Source organism: Pelodiscus sinensis, chromosome 1 (genome assembly GCF_049634645.1).
Source record: "Pelodiscus sinensis isolate JC-2024 chromosome 1, ASM4963464v1, whole genome shotgun sequence".
NCBI lineage: Eukaryota > Metazoa > Chordata > Testudines > Trionychidae > Pelodiscus > Pelodiscus sinensis.
The window spans coordinates 22,967,969-22,983,562 of NC_134711.1; the positions used below are offsets into that span (position 1 = coordinate 22,967,969).

Below are 15,594 nucleotides of genomic sequence, written 5' to 3' on the forward strand. Positions count from 1 at the left end.
GGACTGCTTGAGTCCTCCGCTGTCCCTGTGCTCCCCACAGCGCTTTCACCTTTGATGTGTAGCAACAGCCCTGGAGCTATTGCTACACTTCAAAGGCAGAGACACCCTTATTGACTAATCAAATAATTGATACAAATTGTGTTGACTATTTGATTAGCCAATTTATCTAAATTTAACATCCTTATATTATACTTTATTTGCTTTCTTCCCCCACTGCTACTGCCTGATTGTGTACTTCCAGTTTCAAATGAGGGCTGATGTTGACTGGTGTTCATAACTCTGCTCTTTATAACTTTTGAGGGTCTACTGTACTACACTGTAACCTAATTCAAAGCAATGATACTCCTGTAATCAAACCTGTAACACAATGTTTACCCAGTGGTTAAAAGAAAATAGATACTAATTTATACAGTACACCATATCTTATTATTTCTAGGATTGTGAAACAATTGTTATGATTTGGGGATGTGATGCTTCAAATTCTACTTGTCCCTCATAAGTTTTCATAATTGCATTCAAATCTGTTACCTCGAAGGGTGGTTTTGTGTGTGTGGGAAAGAGATGTACGTTAACATGCATTTTGCTGTTGAGTTAATTTAGGAAGCCATATCTCTGAAGTCATGGTCAGTTATTTATTTCCCTCTCTGGTTTGTAGATCTGGACAATACTGAGAAGAATGAAAAGCTAAAATTTAGTATCTTTACAAGGCTTCCTGAGGTAACTGCATTGTGCTTCTTAGGTTTTAGATCCAGTTGTTATGAAATTCATCTGAGCTCAAAACTTAAGTCCCATGTGAATCATAATAAGATGGCTTAATTGGGATTTAAATAGTTCATGCTGGCCCACTGAACAAGGGTGAGCTTTACCTTTTGTATCTTCAAGGCCTTAGCTATATGTACATTTTCTTCAAGTTTGACAGTGACTGGGAGGAGGTGATTATTACAACGGGAAAAGAGGGCTTTTTTAGCTCTATTTATATTTAGAATTGCTGAGCCATGTTAACACTGGGACTGATAAAGCATTTCCCTTTAATTTATGGAGTTTCCTACGCCTGTCCAACTTCACTACTTGATAAAAATATATATTGTCTCTGGAAGAACAAGCAATTTCTATGCTGCTTTGTAAAGCATACTATGGTTGGTAATTACATGTGCAAAACCTCTTTCAGTCTATGTCCAGAGGTCTGGCTTTACTCAATTATTAAACAATGGGGTTTCTTACCAGATTAGATTCTTGTTGCAAGAAGCAAAAAGAATTCTGTAGCCTAGCTCCTAAGCTATCAATCACTTTTTTATAAAATCTAGCTATGACTCGTTTACCCTTGTGAGTAGGAAGGCAAGAAAGGGAGACATATTCACAAAGTAATAATTTCCAAGAGCTAGGAAGAAATTATTCTCTCTCAAAGCCAGTTATATCTGCCCATTGAAGAACTAAGTGCTAAGAAATGAGAGATGCAGTTTTCACCCCTTCCAGCTTAGCAAAAGACTAGACAAGGAAGTTGAAATTAGGCCTCCTGCAAGAGTAAACCGGGTTTTATTGCTAGGAAATCAGGAAGCTCCAAATCCTATTTAAGCTACTGCACTGGTCTCCTTCTGGAAGCCTTGCATGTCTGTTTAGTCATTTGCATGTAGCACTCTTGATTATCTAATCTACACCAAAGTCTGCTGCCCAAATTCTGTAGGACTGTTTCCGTATCTTGAATTATAGATCGCTGCCATGCTGTCTTCCAAGGAATCCAGCCAACGTGAGTGCCAACAGTATACAAATAAATCCTGTAAATGTAGGGAGTCTGATGGTTGTGATTAATATTGCTACCCTGATTACACACAACAGCTCCTGCTGTAGCACCTGGAAAGCATGTACACACCATATCATGTCATGGTCCTTGACATAGAATCCAATCTTCTTGTGGGGGAGTTTCCTCCAATGTAGCAGCCATGCCTCTGGTGAGGAGAAGTTGATAAGGCATCAGTAGTGATGCCAAAAAAGAGAGAGTCTTATTACTCACCTTATCCCTTCCACTCTACTTGTGTTGCCTCTGCAGTACTTCTAGTATGCTGTAACCCAGTGGGTAGAGGATCGACCGTGGATCCCCATCTGACCATGGTGTGCTATTTTACTAGCCCTTCCCAATGTGACCTTTGTTGCTGATAGTTAGTTTATCATAGATATGTTCATCCTCCCCATGCTGAGGCAGGATTTAGTATACCTAGACCATCCTTGAAAAGGTGTGTTTCTAACCTGTTCTTAAGTCTCCAATGACAAGAAGGCTGTGGAAGGAATCTCTAGATAAGCCATTCTGGTGCTTAACTAGCCTTATAGAGTATCAGAGGGGTAGCAGGGTTAGTCTGAATCCGCAAAAGCGACGAGGAATCCTGTGGCACCTTATAGACTAACTGAAGTGTTGGAGGATAAGCTTTCGTGGGCAAAGTCCCACTTTGTCAGATGCATCTGATGAAGTGGGTCTTTGCCCATGAAAGCTTATGCTCCAACACTTCAGTTAGTCTATAAGGTGCCATAGGACTCCTAGCCTTATAGAGAAAATCAATCATCTAACCTGAATCTCCAGTGCTGCAAAGGTAATTATTTCTAGCCTGATCTTCGGTAGACATGGAGAACAATTGATCACCATAGTCTTTATAACAATCTTTGGGATATTTGAAGATCAGGGTTCCCTCTAAGCTGCACACCTGTATGGCCTGGCTGGCAAGGCCACGTGGCAGGTGACTGCCCCAGTATCCGCGGCTGGAGCCGGACCACAGTGAAGCTGTCCCTGCTGGGATACTCCCTCACCCCTTTCTGTTCTGGGCATCTAATTCTCGTGTTCCCAGCCTGTCAGGTGCTAGTTTTGCTTTGAGAGCAGCCCTTTCCTTATGAATATACCGCAAGTGAGAAGCACCCTCCTGTGATTAACTTGATGTTACAGAGAATGTGAGCTCTCCTTGACAAAAGCAAAGGCATGTGGATGCATAGTGCATAGGTGAGAATAGGAGCCATGATACATGCACATGCATGTGTCATCCTGCACCCACTGACTAGTCCTTCACCCTTGCCCCAATCCTCCTTCAGTCTGAGCTAAAATAGCCTGAATGTGCATTGAAAGATCACTCATTATAATATACTTGTCCACTAGATGCATTGCACTGCATTCAAGGCCATTGCATAAACCAGTTACAATCCTCAGTGTATTAAAATAATGTAGACCAGGACCCACATGGCTACTGAAAATTTTGCAGTATTAATTTTATTTATTTGATTTCATATTATGTAAAGTCATGCACCTTATTTATTATCCTTTTTTTTAGTATTCTTTCTTCCATGTACAGTATATATATTAAATATATTAAAACTTTATTTTAGTCAGTTGAGGTAGAGCTGACAGTATGCAACCTGTAATGAGATGTCAGCCACTGGGCACTGTTAGGAAGGAGAAAGTATTGATTCAGTGTGTACTCTGACTGTTGCTGATTTATTGTGACAGAAAATGTCACTAAAGTGTAATAGACACAATATTGCATTGCATCAATTTTGTTACGTTTAATTTTTTTGCTTAATAGGCAATTGGTCACAAGGTCAGTCAGCTGTGGGATCATCCTGTCAACTCTAATTGTATTGCAAGGAACTACGTGAAACTGTTGCTGGATAAACTTAGGGACAGACAGGTAAGAGTGTGGAGATGGCCATTGCTTGTTTTTTAATCTTTTAGCTTTGATAGTATTGAGCACAGTCTCTACTCTGCTGTTGAGATGGTTAGCCACTCTTTACTCAGTAGTTAAGTAGCTATTTTACCACTTTTGTGATGTAATATAAAGTAGGGATGTGAAAGGTTAACCAGTAAGCCTCACCTTTAATAGGAGCTGGCAGCTGGTGGCAGCCTCTGCCCATATGTGGGGGTTGGGAACTGGCAGCTAGCACCTGTGCGGGGCTTGGAGCAGGAACCCCAGATCCTGCTTAGATGGTTAACTGGTTAAACATTAGGTTGGCCTAACGTTTAACCGATTAACTGGAATTTTACATCCCTAATATAAAGTATATTTCTTTTACAGCATAACAGACCAGTGGCTGACAGACTGTCTGTCCGTGTAGAGTTTCTGCCACTTAACTACTTAGCCGATATGCTAGCAGAGGTAGAGGATCAAGGTAACATTGCTGTTATTCAGTATGTTTGTTATAGTAATGCCCAAGGACCAAAGAGGAGTGGGTTTTAGAAGAGATGTGCGCAGAATGCCTTGCCAGTGTCCTGTAGTAGTTACCTACCTATGGATACATTAACCTTTCCATAAGACTTACACATGTGTGTAATGGGCTTCTTACCTTTCTGGTTTTGCTGTTCTGTTTCCCCTTATTCAGCCAATGGTGGAAATTTTCTCCCTGACAAATGGGCAGTTTAGCTCTCTGGCCAATCTTCAAAAAGAGTTCTCTCTGGGGAAACCAAAATGTTTAAAAACAACATAGTCCTAAGCAGCCATCCATGGACTAACTGGTCTATTTACTTTCTTATGCTGCAGCTTTCTGTGTATTTGGTTGTCAAGGTAGAATGCAATAATTTGCTTTCTCCATGCTCAACCAAGAACTCTTTTTCCACAGGCATTAGCTGGGGTATTCCAAAGGTATTCTTTAGCTTTCTTACTGAAGAATCCTCCATGTCTCACCACGTACTCCCTCGTAGGTCTCTCCCTTTTCGAACCAGTGTTTTATATAGTTCAGGCATTTCAGGTACATGAGTCCCTTATAGTGACATGATACCTTTGGGAATTATAACCATCCTAAATCCCTGGCCTTACAGGGCTTAGAGCCAGATTTTTAAAGGCGTTTAGGCATTGCTGCACTCGGTGTTGCAATGCCTAGCTGATTTAGGATCCTAAATATAATTTGCAAGAGATTAAGCATTTACGAGCCTAAATCCCATTCTCTATTTTAAGTTGTTATACTGGTGCCCATTTGTATCAACTGAGTGCCTTTATCATAAAATCAATAGCACAGTTTTCAGTGTACCTTGTAGAGTTGCTGGCTCTCCTCTCTGTGGGATATGTTCTGTTTACATCCCAGTAAGAAGCAGGCTGGTGCTGCCAGCATTGAAAGGGGTCAGCAGGCTGCTACAATCTGGAAAGCAGCCCAGGCTAAATGTTAATCAAATCTACAGTTGCTGAGACAGTTTTCCCTCTAAATTACATGGCTTGAAGTTTTATGTAACAGTTTTATGAAATTGACAATACGAGGGCCAAATTCTATACATCCTCCAGCTTATACTCAAGCAAAGCTTATGTTGTTTTCAGAATTTTGCTATATAAAATATTCAGGATTTGACCCAGTATTCTTAGATAATAGTGTCTGACAGACTCACCTTATGACCTAATATTGTATTTGACACAAACTTTAAAGGTTCTGTTTAAAAAAGGATTAGACATCAATAGTAAAGTTCCCATTAGCTTCTCTGAATGGACTCTGGACTCTGGATCAGACCTTATGGGCTAAATCAGGGCTGGGCAAGATGTGGCCTAGGGGGCTGGATCCGGCTCACCTAACACTTTAATCCGGCCCTCAGACTGCATCTGGCTGCTTTCTAATTATATATATCCTGCTGCCTGTGCCACTGAATTTCCAGGCAGTGGCTCAGGCAGCAGGATCCTGGTTGCAGTACTAGTTTGACAGTGGACAGAACCATGAGCTCTTTGAATAGCCACAGCAACCCCAGGTGGCTGCCAGGCCATGAGGTAGTGGCAGGGCTGGAAGTGGTGAGCCATTTGCTATGTTTTTAATTCAAAGCCTCTGGCCCACTCAGCTCTAGGGAGAGGCTAATCCCCAGGCCTGCCCTTTCTGTCCCAGGCCCGACTCTTCCAAGGTGGAGCTGGCCCATGACCACAGACCAAATTTCATTAAGTTGCCCCCCCCTGTGAAAATTATTGCCCACCCCTGGGATAGATTCACAAAGGTAATTGGGCATCGTAGTGGTATTTTAATCACATAAGCCTAATATTTTGGCTCCATTGTCTTGTGCAAATCCCTTCTCAGGTGCCACCTAACCCTATAGGTGACTAAATCCCCATAGGTACCCAAGTTCTACCCATGGGCACGCTCAAAGCCACCTCCATTCTGATGCTGCCCAAGAGCTAATGAGCTGCTTGAAGCCCATGCTCAAAGCAAAGCCCTAGCAGGATTCTCAAACAAGGTATTTCCCTGCCTGCCTATCCAGTGCAGCCCAATCCTATAGGTGTGCTCAGAGTGCACCTGTAGGGTCACAGACTCAAACAAAAGATAGCTGGGGTAAGCAGGTTGGGAATTTTTCAGGAGGTTGGGTGTTCCAGATTCAGATCCCTGCTCTGTTAAATTTGGAGCTAAGATTTGAACCCAGTTTTCCTTACGTGTCAGGTGAGTCCCAATCGCCAGGTTATAAGGCATTCTGGAATGGATCTTTCTCAATCTCTAACTTGGAGTGGTTTCATTTTGTATACATATAATTGGAGCAGGGACTGTAAGCTAACCCTCCCACATCCTAGGCAGGTGCCCTAATCACCACGCTATAGAGTCACTCTTTCTCTCTCTGACCAATGAATATTTATACCAAGTGGACTATGTCCCACAGGAGAGCTTGAGAGAGATCCACCCCAGAATGCCCAATAGCCTGGTGCCGTGGTGTCCAGCCTGTTCTGTAGCCACTATAATGGCTACTGCAATAGTGAACTAGCCACACTCAACCGGCCAAATAGCCACATGTGGCCAGTGACTAGTGTGGTGGACACCACGGGCCTGGTGATTGGGGCACTTAACTAGAATGTGGGGGACCCAGATTTAAATGTCTGCTCTGCCTGCTTTGAAGCAGGAAAGTCAACCCAGTTCCCTTATATACTAGATTAGTAGTACTAATCTAGTATATAAGTATCCTAAGTACTAGGTCTAATGAGGTGTGTGGGTGTGTCTGTCTTTTTTGCAAGAAAGGGCTGACCTGGCTTAGATACCACATGGCAGGTGAGGGCTTGTAGCTGAAATTCCTAAATAAAGGAAACCTTCTCTGGCTCGTGAATCAGGTGTCTAAAGGCCAAATCAATGGGAGTCAGGTGCAAAAGTGCCTTTATAAATCTGGATACTAAGGGAATATCTACACAGCAGGCTAAACTCAAAATAAGTTACACAACTTGAGCTATGCTAATTGTGTAGCTTAAGTCTAAATAGCTTAGTACCAAAAGTCGAAATGTCTACACAGCAGTTATTTCGAGACAGAGTACTCTTCCCCCAACTTCCCTTACTCCTCGTACAATTAGGGTTACAGGAGTTGCAGTAAGCAGTCCTCCAGCTCAACAATATTTCGACATTATTTGACATGATGTCGAAATTATTGCTCGAGTGAAGACTCAGAATATAATGCAGCTGTGTGGACATAGCCTAGCCTATACTTCCATCCCTTTTTCTCTGCATTTCTCTCCCCACTTGCTCAGGTGGCTTTCTTTTGCACTAACCTCTTTCCATATACTGCATGGGGTACCAAGGTGCCTAATTTGGGACGGAGATTTCCAGGAGGCAACAGCATGCCTAATAATGAGGCTTTATAATGCTTAAGAACCTTGGTGAATCTAGCCCAGGATACTTACAAGAAATATTTTTCGTCTTCTGAAAAAGTAGGAGCCAAAAGTTCCTAAAAACTGACTAATTGAATTTCAGAGATGCTGAGCATACAAGTGAAATCCATGAAATCTAGGGGGAGAGAGGGGAAGCTCCATATCTATGAAAATACATTTTAATCCTAACTCTGGTACTCCAGATTGAAAATGTTGGCTGTGGTGTCCCGGAGATTGAAAGCATTGGTGCAGAAAAACATTTATTTTGTAAATGCTTATCTTCTCCATGTATTTTTCCAGGTCTGAATCCATTGGAGGAAGAAAACAATGTAAATGCAAAATTTGTAGAAGAAACAGCACTGAAACACACCACAATGCTTTTAGGACTATAGTACTAACATATCTGGATTATTTCAAAAAGCATGTCAGTCTTGCAACATATTTCAACAAGCAGATTTGCAACTAAAATTCCAGGGTTTAATACGTCTCAAAAATTGTTAATAATTAGAAAACAGATGTCATATGGTAGAGGCTACCAGTTGTTGGTTACAATCATTATTAACTAGCAAAATAATATATACTTCACTCACCTCATGCATGTAGAGAGACTAGACTGAAACTACAGACTTGCTAGTAAATACAGAGAAAATAAAGGATAGAGTTGGAGGAAAGAATGGATCTGATACAGATCCTGCTCTCTGATTAAGTATGTTTTTATTATTCAGTTTTACATTGTGGAATGGCTGAACAGGAGGAGGGGTAGCAAGTTCCAGAATATTGTGAGAAAAGTTTAGTTAGAATTGTATTTATATTGTAATACCACTCTTACAGGCAAGATATTCTTGGAAAAAGAACAGTCCAAATACATGTAAAATAATAAGAAACTGACAGTTGTCCATTGCACTTATGTATAAATGTTTTCTTTGAGATTTTATAGCATAGGCTAGAAGCAACAAATGAATAACTTTTTGTATATAATGTATTAATAAAGATGTATAAATTCCTCATACAAATGGTACATCTTTTTACAGTACTGTCCCCACATCTTTGGAGTAGGGTTTTAATATATTTGCGCTCTTGCTAATGTGTATAAAAACCTTTCCTGATGTTTATAATTTACTACACAATACAGCAGGAGAAGAAAGCATCTTTGGAAGCCTATCTTTACAATGGTTTGGACAAATTGTATTTAATTTTGTCCCTATGCCTTTTAATATTTTTAGATCAAATGTCAGATTTTTTAAAAATTGCTCGTTTTTTTTTTTTTGCCCTTCAGTTCTCAGCTATATTTATACAGAACTGAGATAACCCATTTATTTTTTAAATCTGTGAACTGTAATAGCAGTTCTTAAAAAGTAGTACTTTGGTACTAAACAGGGAAAATTTGTGAACTTCAGACATCCTGAAAGAGCATGGAAGAGAGAGAATTCATTTACTGGGTAAAAAAGTTTGCCAAATTTTCAGAAGTAGTAAACTTGGATGAATTAGATATTGCATTTTTTTTCTTTTTAATTCCAATATATTCCTCAAACTCTCTATGTAAAACTGCTGAGAGAGGATAACAGAAGTATAGTTTCAAATAGGGGAGTATGTTCCCAAACTAATGTACCTATTTCATAGGGTTAAATGAAAGAGATTTAGCTCCCAGAAAGAGGGCCCTTTGTATACTTCTCAGTATGCATAAGCATTCACCCTTTCTTCCCCTCTTATTCCTTCTCAGTAATGGGACTTCTTTCCCTCTACTGTGGTTGCCATCAGTGATAAAGGCAGATTAGCATTCTCAGTGGTCTGTAGTGAGAAAAACAAACTTTTTTAAATTTAAAAAGACATGTCTGGCACTTATCTGCTGAGCAAACTGCTGAAGATAAGTTTGTTTATCTGTATAAGGAGAAAGGACATAGTTCAACTATGTTCATCTTAAAAAGAGCTACAAAATTTTCTCTTGTTAATAAATGCTTGCAAAGTACAAGAAGGTACAATAAACAAGTTAAAAACCAATTTTGATTATTGTTCACTTTTCTTAACATTTCAAAACACTGCTATGTTTTGCATACTGTGCCCCTATTAGCAAGAAAGAGTTGCAGGAATTCTTAAGCTATACTGTCAGCTTTAAAAAATATTTTGTTTACAGTGTAAATATTTTGGCAAATGCCTAGAAAACATTTTAAAACATTTGCAATATTAAGAGCTGTTGGTTTTGCATATTCAGTTACTAGTACTGTACTCATGGCTTAGATGCCACAGGATCACTTGTTCAGATTTCAATTGGCTTCACAATAGGTTTTCTTATGTGTCTCATATTTGAACCAGGTTCAGTCGGTTTGAAAGGAGCCAAAGCACCATAGGGACGTGGCAGAGGGAGAACATTTTCATCATCTGGGATGTATGCATTGGGGCGCTGCTCCGCTGTTGTGTAGACACTATTTGGCAATGCATACTGTTCCTCTTCTGCAGCACGCTGTGAAGAAACATGTTTAATGTGATTCAACACTGCCAATCCATTTCACAATTCATGGTGATGTCAGCACTTAGAACTCCATTTATGACTTTTCAGCCATAGATCAAAGCTCTTTACAAAGAATGCTACTGTACATTTAGCAAATGAGGTAGCTGATGTACAAAATACTGATGTGATTGTCATAACATGGAAGAAACTGTTAACTCCACAAAAGTGTTTACATCTGAAGCTGTTTTGTTGGGGAAACCTTCCATGGCCTCAAGGTGGCAAATTCTTTAAATGGATATACTCTGCACATTGTTCCATGCTCAGGCAACTTTTGCCAGGGGAGAGGTGGAAAGACCATGGCTTGCCTTCACCCAGCTCTTGGGGAGGCTAGTGCTGTCAATGCTCCCTACTGAAACTGTACTTTGCCCGTTGTGTGAGTCAGAACCTTACTCAAATAGGAGCATTTTTTATTATAATATTGCCCCCATTAGTGAACCCTCCCATACTGATCATTGGGCATCCCACCTGGTTTTAAAGAGGCAATCTGCCTATTAATTAACTTGCAGCACTTTCCCATGGGCTCTTCCTGCCCACTAGCATCTCACAATCTAATCTCCCTTTCTCTCTGCCAGTCTAGCATCTATAAGCTCCTAAGAAAAAAGGTTGTGTTTTGTTTCTTCCTTTGCACTATCATCTTGAAACTGAATCCTCCATATAATAGCTGAAAAGATCAGTGTTCCTCTATCTTGCCACTATCAACATAATTAAAATGTTTAAACTGACATGCACAGCTTCCTTTTAGTACTAGACACCTAGATCTGCTGGTGAATTTTCATTCAATACAGTACACAAGACTCCTCACTCCCCACAAAGCAGCCTGGCCATAAGCTTTCCTACAAATGTAGGTCAGGTTGGTCCTATTCTAAGTAAAGACAGCAAAACCCCATTTAAAAATAAGCTGGAACAATGTGAATGAATCTCAAATTGAACCATATTACAAAACCTACTTTCTCTCTGTCTTCGGCTGCAGCTTTATGCATCTCCTCATTGCGCAATATCTTTAGCCACTCAATCTCGGTTTCTTTAGGAGGAGGGAGACCTTTCTCTATCCTTGATGAGACAGTCAGCAAAAATTGTTCTTTGTCCCTCATTTCCTGTTGCAATGTAATGGTAGCTGCTTGTGTCATAGATAATTCTGCAATAAGGGCCATCATCTTTTGGGTTTTATCTTTTATTTTCTGCTGTAGTTCATTCATCTGTAATCAGTAACATTAATGAAACTATAACCAGTTTTTCTATTTTACATTCACACTTGAGAATCAAACTTTCTTTCAGGATTTGTATTTTCAGAGAATTAGTTGAAAATGTTTTCATCAAAGGGGCACATAATAGGAAATACAGAAAATCCATGACTTTCTGGATGAAGATGGTGTGCTTTTATTTGTATAGAACAGAAATAATTTTTAAAAATCAGTAAAAGAAACATAATACACTGTTCATCCTCTATTTCTTCAGTTGAATTGTAAAGGAAAACTAGCTCCATTAATCCTATTAATTATCACTTTCAATGTTGGTATTAGTACCGTTATCCTATACTATTTTATTTTGGCCTAGTCTTAAAACATTACTTTTATAAACAAATAACCAGTCACTTTTTAAATGAATTTTTCATTGTACTACATGTATTTAAAAGACTTAATTTGCATACATTTACATACATTTGCATACACGTGCAATCACACTTAAGTTGTGGCCCTCAGCATGTGCTGTGAGTATCATTTTGGCTCCCAGGGCTTCCAAAGTTGAGGAGCCATGATGTAAAGTATTTTTTTTAAAAGCATGATTCTACATTTAAAACTAATTGTCATATTTCTAGTCAGCCAGACTGCAACTCGTATATGTTCAGAGCCATACCACCTCACTTTCAGCAGAAAAAAATTATACTCTGGGTACGTCTAGAGAGTGGAGCTATTTCAGGATTCTTCCGGTATCCCAAAATGGCTATTCTGCATCTTTTACTCAAGCCCATTATTTCAAAAAAGATTTCAAAATAGCAGGTGTGCTATTCAGGCATCCCTGTAACCCTCGTTCCATGAGGGTTAAGGGATATCTCGAAATGGGGCATTATTTTGAAATTTCAAATTTCAAAATAAGCTATTTCAAAATACATTTAAAATAAGCTATTTAATTTGCATAGCACAAATTGTGTAGCTTATTCCGAGATAAGGGTGCTGTCTAGATGGACCCTCAGGCTATGTCTACAGTAGCGGGTTCTTGTGCAAGGGTTCTTGTGCAAGAACTCTTGCACAAGAACACGCCCACACTGCCATGTGCTTTTGCACAAGAGCAACCATGGCAGTGCGGATGCTCTCTTGTGCAAAAAAGCGCTGATGGCCATTTTACCCATAGCGCTTTCTTGCGCAATTAAACCCCTGCCATGCATCCACACTGCTCTCTCGCACAGGAGGGCTTACACTTGTTAGAAAAGAGCATAGCTCTTGCACAAGAAGTGCTCTCCTACCACACTTTCCTGTAAATCTTCTTGCACAAGAGCGGGTAAGCCGTGTGGATGCTCTGTGAAAGAACAGCCGTTCTTGTGCAAGAACCTGCCCATGTAGACATAGCCTCAGTGTTTTACTTCTGTTGGCAAGGCAGATCTAATATAGCTATTAAAAATGCAGGCCTAGAATGAAATATTGGCTTCACTAAAGTCGAGAGTAAAACTCCCTAACTTCAGCAGCGTAGCATTTCATACCGGAAGCTGTTCCATATTGTGCAAAGTGAACAGAATTGTATACAAAATTGTATTCGTTTACACCTGCAGGAGCCTAGTTAAGGCAACTGGGAATATAATATTGAGAGAACGGGGTTGTACAAAGGTAACAGATTTCTGCAAGTTAGTCAGGCTCTTGCTGGTGATGCACAATAACAAAACCCAACTTGACTCCTGGCACGTATGGTAGTTAGAAACAGCATCTGTTCACTTTCAAGTGACCATATATGACAGGGAATTATTGAAAAAGGAAAAAAAAATCAATGCCATTTTATCTACAGTACCCATTTTTACAGTCGCTTCTCAGAGCGGAATTGCACTTTAACGAACCATAGATTAGCAGCAGCTATGTTAAATATCCCTGTAGAAAACAACTTGAATATCTTCATTGCTGTAATGGTCTATTCTTATTTATCTGGGATTGTTCATGCTTCACCCATAAAAGCTGGATGGAAAACAAGGCTGGGACTGATGGGTTTTCTTTATTAAAAGGCTCCTTTATCTTTTAAAATAGTCTGAGTCAGGCAGAAATGTGATAATCATATTAAAAAATCGGTTTGAGAATTTTCTTTGGTGCACAAGTGTGTGGGCCTCAGCCTAAGTGTATGAGGAAAAACCTGCCAACTGGCTCAAATGTACAGGCTGTACCCAAGTTACGCGGAGCCGACTTACGTCGGATCCGCAGTTACGAACGGAGCTTTTCTCGCCCCGGAGGACGGGAGCGGCGGGACGCCCAGATGCGCCGCGGTCCGCCGCCCCCATCCTCCGGGGCGAGAAAAGCTGCTCCCCGTCTCCTTGGTCTCCAGGGAGACGGGGAGCAAAGCCTTGGAGCACGCCCGCAGCAGGACAGCCCGGGTGCGCTTGAGCTGTCCACCTGCGGGCGTGCTCCAAGGCTTTGCTCCCCGTCTCCCGACCAGCAGACCAGGGAGATGGGGAGCAAAGCCTCGGAGCATGCCCGCAGTGCGACAGCCGCGGCGTGCCTGGGCTGTCCCGCTGTGGGCGTGCTCCAAGGCTTTGCTCCCTGTCTCCCTGGTCTGACCAGCAGCAGCTGAATCTGACCAGCAGCGGCTGAATCAGGACGCCTGGGGCAGAGCAGCTGGGGTGCTGCCGGGTTGGTCCGGAGCGGTGCTGCGGGACCAACCCGGCAGCCCCCAGCTGCTCTACCCCAGGGGTAGGCAAGAAAAGCCTAGTCTGCTGGGGAAAGGGGGCACTAGCTGCCCCCCCCCCCCCCAGCAGATCAGGGAGATGGGGAGCAAAGCCTCAGAGCATGCCAGCAGTGGGACAGCCGTGGCACGCCTGGACTGTCCCGCTGCCCGTGTGCTCTGCGGCTTTGCTCCGCGTCTCCCAGGTCAGCAGACCAGGGAGACGGAGCAAAGCTGTGGAAGACTTGGGCGGTCCCACCACCCCCGTCTCCCTGGTCTGCTGGGGGGGGGGTGCAGCTAGTGCCCCCCTTCCACAGCAGACCAGGCTTTTCTTGCCTACCCCTGGGGTAGAGCAGCTGGGGGCTGCCGGGTTGGTCCCGCAGCGCCGCTCCGGACCAACCCGGCAGTACCCCAGCTGCTCTGCCCCAGGCGTCCTGATTCAGCCGCTGCTGGTCAGTTTCAGCAGCGGCTGAATCAGGACGCCTGGGGCAGAGCAGCTGTGGTGCTGCTGGGTTGCTCCAGTAGCGCCGAGGAGCCGCGCTACTGGAGCAACCCAGCAGCACCCCAGCTGCTCTGTCCCAGGTGTCCCCAAGTCAGCCGCTGCTGAAACTGACCAGCGCTGACTACAGGAAGCCCGAGGCAGAGTTGCTCTGCCCCAAGCTTCCTGGAATCAGCCGCTGATCAGTTTCAGCAGCAGCTGACTTGGGGACGCCTGGGTTTCTTAAGTTGAATCTGTATGTAAGTCAGAACTGGCGTCCAGATTCAGCCGCGGTTGAAAATGATCAGTTTCAGCAGCAGCTGATGCCAGTTCCGACTTACATACAGATTCAACTTAAGAACAAACCTACAGTCCCTATCTTGTACGTAACCCGGGGACTGCCTGTATCTCCTTTCAGATTGCAGGTGCACAGAGCCTGCCTGTGTTCTTTCTAATATTGAGCAGGTCCAGGTACTTTTGAAACTATTGTGTAGAGCATACATTCGAAAAGGAGACAACTTTCAGTATTTTGCCTAGCTGGTAAGCTTCCAACTCCAAAAATAATTAATTGTACACATGAATAAAAGGTAAAGAAAACGCTAACAGCACATCTCTGAGATTTCAATGAAATACATTGCATTTAACTTATTTACAACTATAGTTATGTCATCTTCAGATAGCTCTATACTGCAAATAGTTTCCTGTAATTTCCCATGAAATATTGTAAGTACAGTATAAGTTTGTATTGAAAGTCATCTAGTTCTCGCCTCCACAAATACAATATTTCAGCAGTTTTAGTTACATACTGGATGCATAGTAACAAAGAGTTTAACATTTACCCGTTTTGCTAATATCAGCGTATCTTCCTTTCCATTCTCTGTCTTGGTACGGAGTCTATCTGTTAGCCGGGAAACTTGCTCATAAATAAAGTCCTTCTCCAGCAATCTCTCTTCCTTTTGTACCAGCTGTATTTCTAACTATAATAAGAACAAATTAATATGCAATGGTGAATGAATAGGAATAAGACCTGCTCACAATCACTTTGGAATAGATACATTTTTTTTACAGACTTGACAGCTTTTTAAAAGTATGTAAAAAAATTATAACAGCATAAATAATCACAATGAATCCTTTCTTGAATGACTAGGATTACAACTCTAACACCAACTCCAGGTCTAAGTACAGAGTTTATTTATTTAAGC

At 41.7% G+C, this 15,594-nt stretch overlaps 2 protein-coding genes across 6 annotated transcripts in view; one reads left to right on the top strand and one right to left on the bottom strand.

Annotated features, from left to right (window-relative positions):
• Positions 1-15,594, top strand: part of GSAP (gamma-secretase activating protein) — a 151,539-nt gene that overhangs the window by 60,134 nt on the left and 75,811 nt on the right. For 2 of the 5 annotated variants that reach the window (XM_006137524.4, XM_006137526.4), the window contains exons 28-31: positions 656-717; positions 3,558-3,662; positions 4,047-4,140; positions 7,854-8,566. The exons of the other annotated variants lie outside the window; for them this stretch is intronic. In XM_006137524.4, coding sequence (XP_006137586.2) covers positions 656-717; positions 3,558-3,662; positions 4,047-4,140; positions 7,854-7,945 — 353 coding nt within the window. In that variant the 3' untranslated portion in view covers positions 7,946-8,566. Of the gene's footprint in view, positions 1-655; positions 718-3,557; positions 3,663-4,046; positions 4,141-7,853; positions 8,567-15,594 lie in introns of those variants that run through there. 5 annotated transcript variants of the gene reach the window in all.
• CCDC146 (coiled-coil domain containing 146) overlaps positions 8,866-15,594 on the bottom strand; it is a 164,842-nt gene continuing 158,113 nt past the window's right edge. The window contains exons 17-19 of the mRNA XM_075926722.1: positions 15,232-15,369; positions 11,007-11,255; positions 8,866-10,011 (exon numbers count right to left, since the gene is read on the bottom strand). Of these exons, the coding sequence (XP_075782837.1) occupies positions 9,808-10,011; positions 11,007-11,255; positions 15,232-15,369 (591 nt within the window). The 3' untranslated portion in view covers positions 8,866-9,807. The remainder of the gene's footprint in view (positions 10,012-11,006; positions 11,256-15,231; positions 15,370-15,594) is intronic.